The sequence below is a fragment of the Nothobranchius furzeri genome, chromosome 9, assembly GCF_043380555.1.
Source record: "Nothobranchius furzeri strain GRZ-AD chromosome 9, NfurGRZ-RIMD1, whole genome shotgun sequence".
NCBI lineage: Eukaryota > Metazoa > Chordata > Actinopteri > Cyprinodontiformes > Nothobranchiidae > Nothobranchius > Nothobranchius furzeri.
In genome coordinates, this window is record NC_091749.1 from 8,536,820 (window position 1) to 8,552,703 (window position 15,884).

At 44.5% G+C, this 15,884-nt stretch overlaps 1 protein-coding gene across 1 annotated transcript in view; it reads right to left on the reverse strand.

Moving 5' to 3' along the window:
* ccdc102a (coiled-coil domain containing 102A) overlaps positions 1-15,884 on the reverse strand; it is a 76,919-nt gene that overhangs the window by 36,778 nt on the left and 24,257 nt on the right. The window contains exon 7 of the mRNA XM_054735287.2: positions 6,331-6,540. Within this exon, the coding sequence (XP_054591262.2) occupies positions 6,331-6,540 (210 nt within the window). The remainder of the gene's footprint in view (positions 1-6,330; positions 6,541-15,884) is intronic.

Below are 15,884 nucleotides of genomic sequence, written 5' to 3' on the forward strand. Positions count from 1 at the left end.
ATATTCACACATAGGTTCCAGACACCAACCTTTTAGTTCGCATCCACTCACTGTAAATAATAGTTTAAACAATTTGTCAAGTCTTAAGTGTTTGTAAAACAAATTCTTACTTTGTTTATAAACCTGACTGTTTCTTGAATCAAAGTGAAGTGTGCATGATCCCTTAATAATTAAAAGAATCCTAGGATCTTCTAATTAATCATCCTAAGAACAAGCAGGGGATATTCTATTTATATAGAGTATCACAGCTATTGGTCATAGCTTTTCAAGCAATTTACTTAAAGCAATGTACCCTCTATTATCATTACAACAGCCAGACAGAACACACAGGGCAAAGGCCTGTCCTTGCATATAAGGACTGCTCATAGTCTTGAGCATTTTAAATCTATATTGAAAACAATCTTTTTGATGTGGCTTTGACGCAAGCTGACTCATGCACTGGAGTTTCTTTTAGACAGGGTTTGACTTATTTATTCTTACTATTTTTCTGTTTCTCTAGTTTTTATTTTAACCACATTTTTAGGCCGTTCCTCTTTTTACCATTTGTGTTTTGTTGTACGGCACTTTGGGGCAGTATGAACTGTTAGACATGTGATATAGAAATATATTTGGACCTCCATCTTCGATTAGCTTGAAGAGAAGCAACCCGCCATGCCAGTTTGAGTTGAAACACTTTAAATGTTAATCCTAATCTTAACTGGGTGGAATATGTGACCATGACCTGGTTCAGTCGTTACTAAGATACAATGAGACAGGCTGCCTCTGAAGTGGGGTGTGGATACAGAAGGTTACCATGACAACAAGAGGAGAAGAAGAAACATAGGCAGATATGAACAGGGCTATGGGAGTCCACTGCAAACAGCACACAGAGGGACTTCAAGGTTTAGCAAAACAAAGTCAGTACAAGACCAAACAGCCATGTTTCTGCAGCGGCTCTTCATGGAAACATCTGTCTGAACATACTTCCTCAACTCTGCACTGGAACTAGCAACGTAACAACTGTACTGGAAGCTAATGGGATCATTACTAATGCACCACTGTCCCTAATTGCACTTGCATGTTTGATGGTGCTGACTCAGCTTCCCTCACTCTTGCCAGTGTCTAATGGCTCCCCAGAAAGAGCTTCTTCCTGGAAGCTTTTGTGAACCTGCTCTGCAGTGCAATTAAGATAAATTAAATATCTACTAAGACTATAAAAGCTTGGCCCACATCAAACAGTGGAAACCATGCTTTGTTTAGATTTTTCTTATTACTACATACCATATATTTACTATTTAACATTTTTCTATAATGTATGATCTAATCACGGTTTCTACTTTATTCTGCTGAATATTTATAATCAAGATATTGGAAAGAAAAAATGCTGCTGTAACGTTTTGTAAGTGGTGACTTTTAACAAATTGTCAATAGAATATAAAGGTACTCAATAAAATGTAATATTCCATAAAAATATGGATTATCAACATTATTGAGCCTTTAATATTCCTTGGGTATGCCAGGGAAACAACACTTTACAATAATTTGTTTGCAAAAATATAGTTCATAAAAATAAATTATTACTATATTAATGGTGATGAAAGCCAAATAATGAATGGCGATTCAAAGTGATATAAAACGAGATAATGAATGAACTTTGACGGAACATGACCTGGTGTGTTGTAAGAGTTTCACTAAGTGACTCAGAAAGGTGTGATGTCTGGGTTTATAGAATACATTTGGCTGTTTGTTTGATGTAATTTAACACAATATTAAATGAATATAGGGCCCCTCAGAACACACACGACTAGTCAAAAGATACTTCCCAGGTGGCTTCTGGCGGACGGTTTCCCGTCTGATGAGTTGGTGGTGTATTGAGCAAACAACAATTGTCAGTTCAAAACAGGATGGTCCTTTATGCCGCTAAAATGATTCCACAGAAAAATCAGGTTGACTTCCCATAGAATGGTCATTTAGCATGAGCTGTGAGCTAGCCTTGAACTCGGAGTTCTGGAGGAACTGGGGGAATAAGTGAAGTGAGTTCACTTTTAATGAAATTGTTGTTTATAAACTTGAACAAACCGGATCTAAGAAATTTGTATAGGTGTTAATTAAGACCCACAGACATCCCACATTCCTAAGACACTCAGAAGAGGTTGATTCCAGTTAATTCAATTCAATTCAAAAATACTTTATTAATCCCAGAGGGAAATTGATTTATGTGAAGTAAATCTGTTAAACATTCGTTAATATCGATATTAATACACTGAACAAAAATTTAACCAAAGACTATTTGTTTTTGCTCCCATTTTTCATTAGCTGAACTCAAACATCTGAAAATGTCTCTACATACACTAAACACCCATGACTCACATATTGTTCAGATATCTGTCTACATGTGTGTTAGTGAGCACTTTTTCTTTACCAAGATAATCCATCCCACCTCACAGGTGTGGCATATCAAGGCACTGATATACAGCATGAATAATGTTCAGGTGTGCCTTAGACTGCCCACAATAAAAGGACACCCTGACATGTGCAGGTTGATCAAACAGCACAATGCCACAGATGTCGCAACCGTTGAGAGAGCATGCAATTGGCATGCTGACTGCAGGAATGTCTGCCAGAGCTGTTGCTCATGAAATGAACGTTCATTTGTCTACCATAAGCTGTCTCCAAAGGCACTAGAGAATTTGGCAGCACATCCAACCGGCCTCACAACCGCAGACCACATGTGACCACAGCAGCCCATGACCTTCACATCCAGCATGTTCACCTCCAAAATTGCCTGAGATCAGCCACCCGGACAGCTGCAGCAACAATCGGTTTGCATAACCAGATAATTTTTACATATGTAACAATGTAACATAAGTAAAAGGTGGGTTCCATTAAAAGAGCACAATCATGTTCTGTTGTTAAAGTAAAGGAAGAAAAGAAAAAAAAGTTTCCCTAGCAATTTTTTAAATTTTCCCGTTCAATCCGACTGATTGATATATAGAGTCATGACTCCATCCGATTCATCGATGATACAAAATATCATTTGTTGCAGCCCTAGTGGTAGGTGTAGATGGACAGTATATGTAGATAAATGGTTGATGTAGATGGACTTTAAGGGTGCTGAAGCACCCCTAAATTCATCCCTAGCCCATAAAGTTTGACATTCATTTAATGATCTACTTATTTTTACTGTTTGCGGTGATTTTACACATTAGTAATATCTGAAAACCATACAATGGGTCAAACTATTATGTTTTAAAAACAATAATACAGCAAATCACCCCTGTCTCAAAAATGGTTTGATCCTGCTCACCTTATCAGACTCTGAGCCTTCCTGATTGGCTGATATGCTGCTGTTAGGGTGACCAAGCTTTCTGCTTTCTGTGGGGCAGTCCTGGATTTACATTATTTTTCTCAGGTCCTGCTAATTGAGACACCGTCTGGCATTTTTGACTGTCTCCCATTTCATCTTTGAATCTTGCATAAACTGATTGTGAAGCAAAAAAAAGTGTCTGTCAATCAAGCTAGGGGGCGGGACTTTGACACAGGTCCGGAGCGTGCGCCGCTCACGAACCTCCAAACCAAAAGGAAATGACAAGAGTAATCCTGGACCAATAGGAGATGAGTTGCTGTTACAATAAAGACTGAAGGGTTAAAGCTGCTCAGGTTCCTCAGTAACCAGACAGGCTGGTATGCTACAGAAGCCCAATAATACGGTAACAACACAGACACGGTGCTTGTGTATATAGCCAAACCCTTTAGAACAACATGAGGGAACAGTGGAAATCATTTAATCAAAGACTTGATTATTTATTCTGCGACTTCTGAGAAAAAAAGTCAAAACATTAAGTTTAAATCTAACTTTTTTCAGAGAACAAAGTCAGTGATTTTTGTTTCATCTCCCCTAAAAATCTGCTGTAGGAGATAAAAAACACCATTCTGTTTTTGTTAGTTTTTTTTTAAATCAAGAAGAATAAAAAGAAAAATTATCAAAAAAAAAGTTTGGATTTTTTTTTCAATGGGATGTTGACATTAGTGGAAAATTAGGTGAAAATAAGTAAGAACTGATCTAAAAATATCACTGGTCATTTAGTGTCATTCTGTTGTGGAAATTCAGACAAAGCTAAAAAAAACTGGCTTCAAATTCAAGTTTCCAAATATTAAAGGGCATTTCCAACCAGTTTTTCCACTCGTTCAACTTTCATCTTTAATCTGCTCGTATTTTAAAACCACAACAGCTGGACCAGTGCTTCCCAATCTGGGGTCCACCATTAGTGGGATTTCAGCACATAGAAGTGCCTTGTGATTTTTATCTTGAGAGGCGCTATACAGGAGATTGTTTCTTCTTCTTCTTCTACAACATGTTTGTGCTGTGATGGTGAGGTTACCACACAGCCTAGGGATCCTCCAGGACAGAAGGTTGGGAACCACTGACCCAGACTCTGTAAACCTGGACCAGATTGTGACGTTTAAAACCGTAATTTGATTAGTGAAAACAGTGTTTTTGTTTTATTTCATGAATGTGAGGATGAAATTCTGTTAAAATATAGAAAATGTTGAAATTTATCTGACCAGGCAGATCTCTGGGTGCTCAGCACCCCTAAACCTCTGATGCTAGAATCGCCCGTGACTCTTCTAATTTTTTATGAGGATCTTTGCTAATTTTCTTATTGATTATCTTTTTAATTAATGTTATTGTCCTTGTGAAGCACCTCATGGTTCAGCTTAAGAGGCACTATATAAAAGATAGTTTCTTATAGTATTATTGGAGGATTTGGCTTGGCCTGATTTCTGGAGGGAACGTTTCCTCCATGAAAGCACTGATCTCCCTGAAGGACACCTTCTGGAGATATTTGGGACCCTTTGCAGATCAACAGACAAACCCCACAAATCTGATTCCAGTTCATATTTAATATCACAACTACGAGAACCCCTCAAAACCTCCTCTGCTCCCCGATCATGATGCATTGTCACGGTAACCAGACTGAATGACAGTTCAGAAGAGGCTGCACTCTTAGACAACATTTCCAGATAAAACTAACTTTAAACAGAACAACTGCTTAAATGTAAATGTCAACCCGCTACATTAAGATTCATCATATTACATGTTTTATTCATTCCTGACGGAGACCTCTCCTCTGTCCCAACCGCATTTGTAACATCTGCAACTTTTTTTAGCACTTCAGCAGCCAGTGTCTCAATCTTGTTGTCAATCAAGTTTTTTTAGGGGACACCCAGGGAATTCCCTCGCATGGACCTAGCATGACCAACTATGATCAATTGAGGGCATTTCTGTATGTAAATGCTGGTGAACAGACACAAGCACCTGGGTACGCACAGGAGGGATTTATCATCAGACGATTGCGAAGGAACATGTGTACAAAAGGTCACAGCATGTTTCATAAATCAGGATTTTTACTGTTCGTCGACACATTTAAATTTCATTCGTAGGACAGAATATTGGACAGTTTCTATAAAAGTTTGATAAATGAGGGCCCTGGAGACCACAGATTCACACCATATTCCCACTCAGCTACCCCCCTGGAGTTCCAATACACTGAAACACTGAAAAACTGAAACATGCCTATTAATGTAGGGGCTAGCAGTTAGCATTTTGCTTTTACTCACCGCCCTGGCCAATCCATTGGATGGTTTTAGCGTTGAAATAATGGTTTGAAGAAGTTATTCCTCTGAAAACCCACTCCAGTGCTGGTGGTGGTTTACAAGCAGTCTAAAATCATGGTCACATTTTGGCTCAGTTTATGAGCTTCTGAAGATAAAATCCAATCACATCTGCAGATTCTTCAGAGAGTGGACAGTACACTTCGCACACACAAAGATGTCGTTTTTGGATTCTAGGCATTATTTAAAGTGCAGAATAGATTAAAAAAAAACTTTTTTCACAAATGTGAAGATTAATTTCCCTGCTTCCTACATGTAGAGACTAGGTTTTAGTATTTACAGTCCAGGGGAAAAGGGATTTCAACCCTATCTGAGTGGGGAGGAGATGATGATGCAAAGCTGGTCCTATTCAGCCATTAGGTTAGCTCAGTTGGACATAGTTGATGGAAAGAAGCAGCTGAGACAGGAACAAACCACTTTGAGGGTGTTTTTCATGAGGAAATACCATTAATCATGGTCAAACGCTCCAAAAAATGGATTTTGCATGATGTAGGACGTTAAAATACCAGTGACATTTTTAGATTTACCTTTTTTCAGATCTCATTCTTGTGTGTTTTTACCTTCTTCATCTCAAATATTGATTCTACTTGGATTTTATTGGACTTCATTGTATTCATGTATCAAAACCAAAGGATTTCTGAGTTGATGCTGTGACAAATCAGGTTTTCTGCCCACCTTGTTTTTCTCAAACAGCTCACTCTGGATAGCTTTGAGGTCTGTGTCCAAGGCAGAAGCAGCCTGCCGACGCTTCTTAGTCAACTGCTCCTCCAGGTCTTCAGCCTGGGCTCTTAACTTTTTGTTGTCTCTCTCAAGGGCCAGTTTCTCTGTCTCCAAGCGTTCCCTGCGCCCCCACTCAGCAGCGTTTTCCACCTGCAGTCTTTCCATCTGATGAAAAAATACAAAGACACAGAGGTGATAACAGGAAGCCCATCGTGATGACTCAGGGGCTTACAGCAGGTGCAGGTAGGATAAAATAATCAAACCTAACATCTCTGGCTGTTGGCTTTAATGAATCTGTTCGCTTCAGTTAAGGCACGTTTACTCAAAACATTTACCAGCAACTCATCCATCTAGAGCAGGCACATCCAAAGTCCAGCCTGCAAGATCTCATGTGGCCTGCAACTTCAGTCTAATTATGTATTATTTATAGCTCGCTCTCTTAGTCTGAATAAATAAATCATGACTTTAAATGTGCAGTTCACTTTTTCACCACACGGTGGCAGTATAATTTTTCTGCTACCTCATGTGTGACGCCCCAAACACCATCAACAGTAGAATAAATAAATAAAGCCACACAAACACACCTCGTCGGGAGGTCTACACAGTGACAGGAGACCTCCAGATGAGATGTCTGGAGGTCTCCTGTCACTGTATAGACCTCCAGATGGCTCTTCTTCAATCATACAATCCGAACCGAGTAAGCCAACCCAAAAGGTCAGGTTGGATTTGGGTCGATTATTCGAGCGTGTTGAGTCACACATGGACAACAGAGAGAGAGAGAGAGAGAGATGAAGTCAAAGTTCCTTTATTAAGGAGGGTAGCAGTCAAATCCAGATGAAGCATTAAAATCAAAAGGGCTAGGAGGACGAGAGGCAAAAAACATTGACAAGCAACAATGAAATCCAATTAAAACACCTTTATCTGCCAGCTCACCACAGCGCCAGTCTGCAAATAAAATAGAAATCCTTTTGGGTTAAAGCTTTGGAGTCAAAGTGCCGCGTTTGAAACCATTGCTTTTAAAATTCCACCTCTCCTCCTCCTACACAGCTCAGCGCTGCATAAACATTTCTCCATTTCTAATAATTAACCCTCTCCTACCCACCCGGAGTTATACCGCCGTTTCTGGCATGTTTTGGTCCGGCTGCTTCATTAAATCTCTTTACTAGTTTCCCTAATGACACTATTTTATCCAAAATTAAAGGTTTTCATAACATCCTAGGGGTGGCTGCAGAACTGTTGATGTGACTTTCTCACTGAAATGAGGCTTGACAGGAAACATGAGCTGTCCAACCTAAGACAGGATGTACAGAAGAGGGTTCTGGCCCTAGAATCCTCTTCCTTGCCAGTGCATGTTATGCCACTCCCCTCAGATGATTCCATCTCAGATCTTGAGTCCAACCTCCAACCATAAGTCACGCTCCTTGCCTCTGAATTTCAGGATGAGAATGAACCATTGGTCTTGATGAACCAGTGACCGATTCCAGCCGATAACGAGGATGGTCTGGAGACCCCAGCTGAACTGTCTGCCAAGGTGCTTGTTGGTCAACTCAAGTTACAAGGGGGAGCTGGAAAGGCTTGGGTGCCTGTGCGCCTCGAGCAGGTGCTCCCCTGTGATGCTGTTCTGGACACCGGTGTTGAGGGTCTGCCCTCATGAGAAATTGCTACTCAGTATTTTCTCCAAAAGCCTGTGCCAAAAATGCCCTGAAGCGTAAAGGAATAAGGCATATTAAACATCAGTGCCAGCTAAAACTTCATGTCCCATGGTTCTTTGCACCCGGAAGCAACGTGATGACGTCACCAAAGAGAAGCCGAACCCCCGGAAAACAAATTCTGCGCATGAGCTGGAACTCACAGAGTTCCTCCCGCCGGACAGTGGAGTCTATAAAGGAGAGACAAAAACGAAACCTATTTCTCTTTGTGCTCAGCTTCAGCTGATGTTTGAGAGATTGCTCGCTGCTACGACTCCGGATGTGTGAGAACGCAGAGCCGCGAAAAAGCTGCGGAAAACCATCAAATCAACGGAGAACGCCGATTGAACACTGAGGGACGCCTCGCTGTTCGGGTTTGATAAACAAGTTTTTTTTCCTCTCCCTTCTCTAACTTCTTCTTCTGTTTCTCTTATAGTTCAGAAGAAGCGATCAAACCGCGCGATCTGCTTCAAAATAGAACAACGGCTTTCCTATCTTCGTACCAAAAACGCCATCGGACAACTGAAGTAAGCTCCGTTTCTTTTATTTGTTGAAATCTAGGTTTGTTCATGTTGTGGCCAGAGCATAAACAGATTATTAGATATTTTATCTGCCTTTGATCGATTGATTTGTTTCTTGATTTTTGTGAAGAAAGTTGACGTGTTTTTGATTGAGTTTGTGAAGAGTTAAGCCATTGACTGGTTTTCAGGATTTAGAAAGAAGATGCCCAATAATCACAACACCGGTTCAGACTTCACTCTCATGTCTCGTCCTCTTTTGGACCGCCTCTGCCTAGCCTCGGGTGGGGAATGTCGTCCTCCAGAACTCATTCCTTGTTCGTGAATGTCCACGCATATGCTCTAGGTGACACAACTTTTATAGTTTACATTCCTTTGATCTGTTGGAGCTTGGAAGCCTCTGTTTCTCCTTCAGAATGTGTGTTGAAGGATCTACCACCGGCCTCTCCTTGCCCTACCCTTCTACAATGTTATATCTTAAGTGACTTAATAATGAATTCTCATAAATGTGTATTATTTTATGACTTATTTCAGATCTTAAATACACTAAATGCAAGGCCAGATTAACCATATGGGCAACTGGGCAATTGCCCAGGGCCCACGAACTCTAAAGGGCCCAGGGCAGCAAGGGCATTTTGGGGGCCAAGGCAAAATGACCACGGGTCCCTGGGGCTAAAAACACTATTTTCTAATCTGCTTTGCCTTACGCCCTGTATCACACATATGTTGTACTGCAATTTAAATGAAAAGTAATGATGGTGTTTCGACCACGCCAGTCACGTACTTTGAGATTTATAGGCTTGTAAAAGTTCGTAATTTGCATGACTACAAACTAGAAATCGGCACGTCGCATATGTGACGTCACCACATAATCTCCTCTCCCCTAACGTAGCTGTTACTTACCAAATGACCAGATTTATGGTGGTTCGTTCCTCCTTTGGGATGTTTGCTGAACTTACAGCCCTTTTCCCTCAGTTTTCTCCATGTCTGGTTCGATGACATCACTTTCGTGAAGCACATTTGTAGTCCTGGACTTATTTTCACAAGAAAACCTAAAATAGCATTTCCCCCTGTTAAAAAATAAGCATGTTCTTGGTATCAAAATGTGTCTTTCAAATTCACAGACATCATGTGTGAAATCCTCCTCCTTGAACCATCACCTTATCGTGGTGGAGGAGTTTGAGTGCCCTAATGATCCTAGGAACCATGCTGTCTGGGGCACTTTGTGCCCCTGGTAGAGTCTCCCATGACAAATTGGTCTTAGGTGAAGGGTGAGACAAAGAACGGTTCACAAGATCTTTCATGGAGGTAAAATCAAAGAGTCGGAGAACCCAGCCCAGAGGGTTACCGGGGTCCCACCCTGTAGCCAGGCCTGGGGCTGGGGCCCGTGAGCGAGCGCCTGGTGGCCGGGCTTTCGCCCATGGGGCCTAGCCGGGCCCAGCCCGAACCGGATACATGGGCTCATCCAACTGTGGACCCACCACCCGCAGGAAGAACATGAAGGGTCCGGTGCAATGTTGATCGGGTGGCAGACCAAGGCGGGAGCCTTGGCGGTCCGATCCCCGGACAAGGAAACTGGTTTTTGGGACATGGAATGTCACCTCGCTGACGGGGACGGAGCAGGAGCTTGTGGCAGAGGTTGAGCGGTACCGGCTAGATATAGTCGGACTCACCTCGACACATAGCATTGGCTCTGGAACCCAAGTCCTTGAGAGGGGTTGGACACTCTCCTTTGCTGGAGTTGCTCCGGGTGAGAGGCGGAGGGCTGGGGTTGGCTTTGTGTTAGCCCCAAGACTCTCTGCCTGTGTGTTGGGGTTTACCCCAGGGAATGAGAGGGTAGCTTCCCTGTGCCTTCGGGTCGGGGAACGGGTCCTGACTGTTGTTTGTGCTTATGGGCCAAATATCAGTTCAGAGTACCCACCCTTTTTGGAGTCCCTGGGACGAGTGCTAAATAGTACTCCATCAGGGGACTCCATTGTCCTGCTGGGGGACTTCAATGCTCACGTGGGCAATGACAGCTTGACCTGGAGGGGTGTGATTGGGAGGAACGGCCCACCTGAACTGAACTCCAGTGGTGTTTCGTTATTGGACTTCTGTGCAAGCCGCAGTTAGGCCATAACAAACACCATGTTCGCACATAAAGATGCCCATCAGTACACTTGGTTCCAGGGCAGCCTAGGTCGCAGGTCGATAGACTTTGTAATCATATCATCTGACCTGCGGCCGTATGTTTTGGACACCCGAATGAAGAGAGGAGCGGAGCTGTCAACTGATCACCACCAGGTGGTGGGCTGGATCAGATGGCAGGGGAAGATGCCGCATAGACCTGGCAGACCCAAAGTCTGCTGGGAATGCCTGGCAGAAGAACCTGTTAAGACGGTCTTCAACTCCCACCTCCAGCAGAGCTTTGACCACGTCCCGAGAGCAGTGGGGGACATTGACTCCAAGTGGGCCTTGTTCCACTCTGCGATTGTTGAGGCGGCTGTTGCTAGCTGTGGTCGCAAGGTGGCCAGTACCAGTCGTGGTTGCAACCCCCGTACCCGCTGGTGGACACCAGAGGTTCGGGGAGCCGTCAGGCTGAAGAAGGAGGCCTACAGGGCGTGGCTGGTCTGTGGGTCTCCAGAGGCAGCAGACAGGTACTAGATAGCCAAGCGGGGTGCAGCAGTGGCATTTGCCGAGGCAAAATCTCGGGCGGGGGAGGAGTTTGGTGAGGCCATGGAGAAAGACTATCGATCGGCTCCAAAGAGGTTCTGGCAAACTGGCCGGCGCCTCAGGAAAGGAAGGCAGCAACTCGCTCACACTATTTACAGTGGGGATGGGGAGCTGCTGACGTCAACTGGGGCTATAGTCGGACGGTGGAAGGAATACTTTGAGGAGCTCCTCAATCCCACCTATGCGCATTCCGAGGAGGAACCAGAGCCGGGAGACCTGGGAATGGACTGTCCAATCTCGGGGACAGAATTTGCTGAGGTAGTCAAACAACTACACTGCGGCGGAGCCCCGGGAGCGGATGAGGTTCGTCCTGGGTATCTCAAGGCTATGGATGTTGTAGGGCTGTCATGGTTGACACGTCTCTGCAACATTGCGTGCTCATCGGGGGCAGTTCCTGTGGAGTGGCAGACCAGGGTGGTGATCCCCATCTTTAACAAGGGTGACCTGAGGGTGTGTTCCAACTATAGGGGGATCACACTCCTCAGCCTCCCTGGAAAGGTCTACTCCAAGGTACTGGAGAGGAGGGTCCGATCGAAAGTTGAATCTCAGATTGAGAAGGAGCAATGTTGTTTTCGTCCTGGCCGTGGAACTGTGGACCAGCTCTATACCCTTGCAAGGGTGATGGAGGGGGCATGGGAGTTTGCCCAACCAATCCACATGTGTTTTTTGGATTTGGAGAAGGCTTATGACCGTGTCCCCAGGGGCACTCTATGGGGGACAATCCAGGAGTATGGGATGGGTGGCTTTCTGTTAAGGGCCATTCAGTCCCTTTACCAGAGGAGCGTGAGTTTGGTCCGCATAGCCGGTAGTAAGTCAGACCTGTTCCTGGTGAGGGTTGGACTCCGCCAGGGCTGCCATTTGTCAACGGTTTTGTTCATTACCTTTATGGACAGAATTTCTAGGTGCAGCCGTGGTGTGGAGTGTGCCGAGTTTGGTGGCAGGAGAATCTCGTCTCTGCTTTTTGCGGATGATGTGGTCCTCCTAGCTTCATCCAGCTCTGACCTTCAGCTCTTGCTGGGTAGGTTCGCGGCCGAGTGTGAAGCGGCTGGGATGAGGATCAGCACCTCCAAATCTGAGACCATGGTTCTCGACCGGAAAGGGTGGCTTTCCAACTCCGGGTCGGGGGAGAGGTCCAACCTCAAGTGGAGGAGTTTAAGTATCTCAGGGTCTTGTTCACGAGTGAGGGTAGGAGGGATCGGGAGATCCACAGATGGATTGGTTCAGCATCTGCAGTGATGCGGACGCTGAGCCGATCTGTAGTGGAGAAGAGGGAGCTGAGTCAGAAGGCGAAGCTCTCGATTTACTGGTCGATCTACGTCCCAATCCTCATCTATGGTCATGAGCTTTGGGTAATGACCGAAAGAATGAGATCGCAGATACAAGCGGCCAAAATGAGTTTCCTCCGTAGGGTGGCCGGGCTCAGCCTTAGAGATAGGGTGAGGAGATCGGACATTCGAGAGGGACTCGGAGTAGAACCGCTGCTCCTCCAGATTGAAAGGAATCAGTTGATGTGGTGTGGGCATCTGGTCAGGATGCCTCCTGGACGCCTCCCCGGGGAGGTGTTTCGGGCATGTCCTGCTGGCAAGAGGGCCCCGGGTCGACCCAGGACACGTTGGAGAGGTTACATCTCCAATCTGGTCCGGGAACGCCTTGGGGTCCTGCCGGAGGAGCTGGTGGAGAAGGCCGGGGAGAGGACGGTCTGGAGCTCCCTTTGTTGGGATGCTGCCCCCGCGACCCGGACCCGGATAAGCGGAGGAAGACGACGACGACAACATGTGTGAAATCCATGGCACAAAGCAAGCGGAATTAGAAAATAGCGCCTTTAGCCCCATTGACTTACATTAATTTTTTCGTTCTACCAGGGACCCGTGGCCTTGGTGACTTAGGCTCCCTATTGACGGGGACTTCCTGATATAGGTTTGTGAGGTGATATGGTGATGGAAGTTCTGGTGCAGGGAATGCTGGGAGTTGGAGTTGTAGGTGTGAGGTTGGCGTCTGAAAGGATGCTGGCGGGTAGAGTCCATGGCCTTGTTTGAGATGAGCAGTGCCTCGCCTGGAAAGCAGAGCAGAGCAGAGCGAGGCAGCAGAGGGAGTGGCTGAAAGTCGGCTTTTAAGTCGGACAGATTTCCCTACATGTGTAGCTCATGGGTGGCAATGGCTGAAGATGGCGCGTTAGCATTCACACTTGTTTATCATTTTAATTCTGGTGTTTGTTAGCAACTGGAAAACATTTTCACGTGCTTGTGGATATAATATATTGTATATGAGGACATGACTGTAATAATAAGTAAAGGTTATCAGCTGTAGAGATTTAGTGTGCTCACAGGAAATTCTCTTATTGGCCTATAGAGTTATCATCAACGTTACATGATTTACAGAATATATGTGACCAACTAACATTTAGCATTCTACCACCGGATTTTTGGATCAGAATGAGAACCAATCAGGATCCGAGATCAGGTGAGAGCCGGGGGGGGGGGGGGTCCTAAACCTTCCTGTGGGAGACCTCCAGACAAACACCCTTATCACCTGATATCCTCTCTCTGTCTGTCACCGTCCTTGGACTGAGGACATGGTAGACATGTGGCTAAACATTAGGGCTGGGGGTAAACGATTATTTTTAAGATGATTATTCTGACGATTATTTTATCGAATAGTCGACTATTCTAATGACTATTTCGATGATTAATCTAGCGATTAATTTTCTATTGCACAATTAATAAAAACCAAAAAATCTCAAATAAATTCCTCCAAAAAATTGATGAATTGTTACTGTAAGAGAATAAACACTACAGGCCTTCCATTTTGTATAACACTGCTTTGGTTATGTTCTGGTGACATATAGAACGTGGGAGAGCAGGCTGCTGCCTGAGAGGTGGTTGGAGACGGAGTGTCTCCATGCTGCTTTGATTTGGTCACTTATGTGCGTGAGGCGAATGGTATTACGATCCTTCCTGGGGAGTTTGGCTCATGTACAAAAAGGAAGGGACAATAATGGGATTTAAAAGTTAAAATGATCAGGTTGACTTACAAAAAAAAAAAACCTAAATCTTTCCATCCACAGGTTGGGAATAATAAAACTAATTCTGCATGTGGGAAATTAAAACAAAAGTACAAATAACCTGGAATGTCCCACTGGGCAAAGATTACAGGGTTCTGGACCAAAATAAGGATCTCCAAAGGTCCAAATTCTAAACTGGGCGGTTAAACCAAACTTAAGGTGATATTTTAAACTAAACCGAAAACCCACAACACTCTAAATGTAATAAAAGGGAGATCTGCACCACAAAAACGATGAACTCTAAACCAAAACATAACAGCTTATCCAAACGCAAGAAGCTGTTAGCGAAAATGCTAACAGTAGCTTTACCAACGTTAAGTTCAAGTTACCAAGTTTAAATAAACCAAAAATACCCAGCAGCAAACAGACCAGCACGGAGGAGAGACTGCTACCACCAAAACAGCTCTCCTAATGTCTAAAAGAAGCTCCTTTATGAAGGGAGAAACGCTCCCGGTGATTTTCTACATCTGCGATGGAGACGAAGCAGCGCATCTGACCCCGGAAGTTGTTGTCCGTTGCCGGGAGACGAAGGCGGGCAAAACAGGAAAGGAATCTCGTAGCGGACGGACATTGTTCCGAGTCTTCGGTATTTGGCGGAGATGTTAGTGAAGGTGGAGAAGAGGGCAACGTAGAGGAAAAACAGGCAGATTCCTCTTCTATTTACAAACTCCTGGGGATGCAACAAGTGGGCGTGGTGCGTCGACTACCAGATCTGACATCGACAAATTTTTAGAATCGAGCCGTCGACGTCATCGATGCGTCGCCACAGCTCTACTAAACATGTCTCAGTCTTTGCCTCCAGATGAGCAGAAACCACAGCGGCTTACTTCCCACGTTATACAGAACAGAGGCTGGTCTTATTTCTTCTAATGCTTAGTTCAATTCAATTCAATTCGATTCAAATTCAATTCAAAGATTCTGTATTAATCCCAGAGGGAAATTAGAGTTTCAATACACACAATTTTGAGATCAGACATACATACATAGGCATAGACACAAGACAAGAATTGGCGACTGTGGTCATTCGCAACCCGAGTCGTGCTACCTTAATAGAGGTCAGAGGGGTTTACATGAGGATTTGTTCAGATGGAGGAAAAAAGGCACTTCAGAGTTACCCTCCACAGGGAGGGTAGCTTTGCTGACTGTCCTCACATCAATGCACGCAGCCGCAATGAGCAGCACTTGTTACCTCCGTGTGGACAGGGGAGGGAGGTAGTTGGGTTTAGAGAGCACAGTGACTCCTGGAAACGGTTCCACGGCCTTCACCGGTCACAGTCCCGCCCAGGCTGGGATAGGGAGAGAGAGCTGCCATGGCGACGGCAGCATTCCACATTTCTTCGGGGGGGGGGGGGGGGGGGGGGGGATCACTTCAGCCTCACAGGCACCAGATTCAGATAAGAACTTGTTTTGGGGCCAGAGATAATTTCCTCTCTATCTTTAAGTTCTGTTGGTCTCCAACCCCTCTAAATCCAATAATGGCGTAATTAATCTATTCCCAATCGTGCTGTCCCGTCAACTCGCCCCTTGATT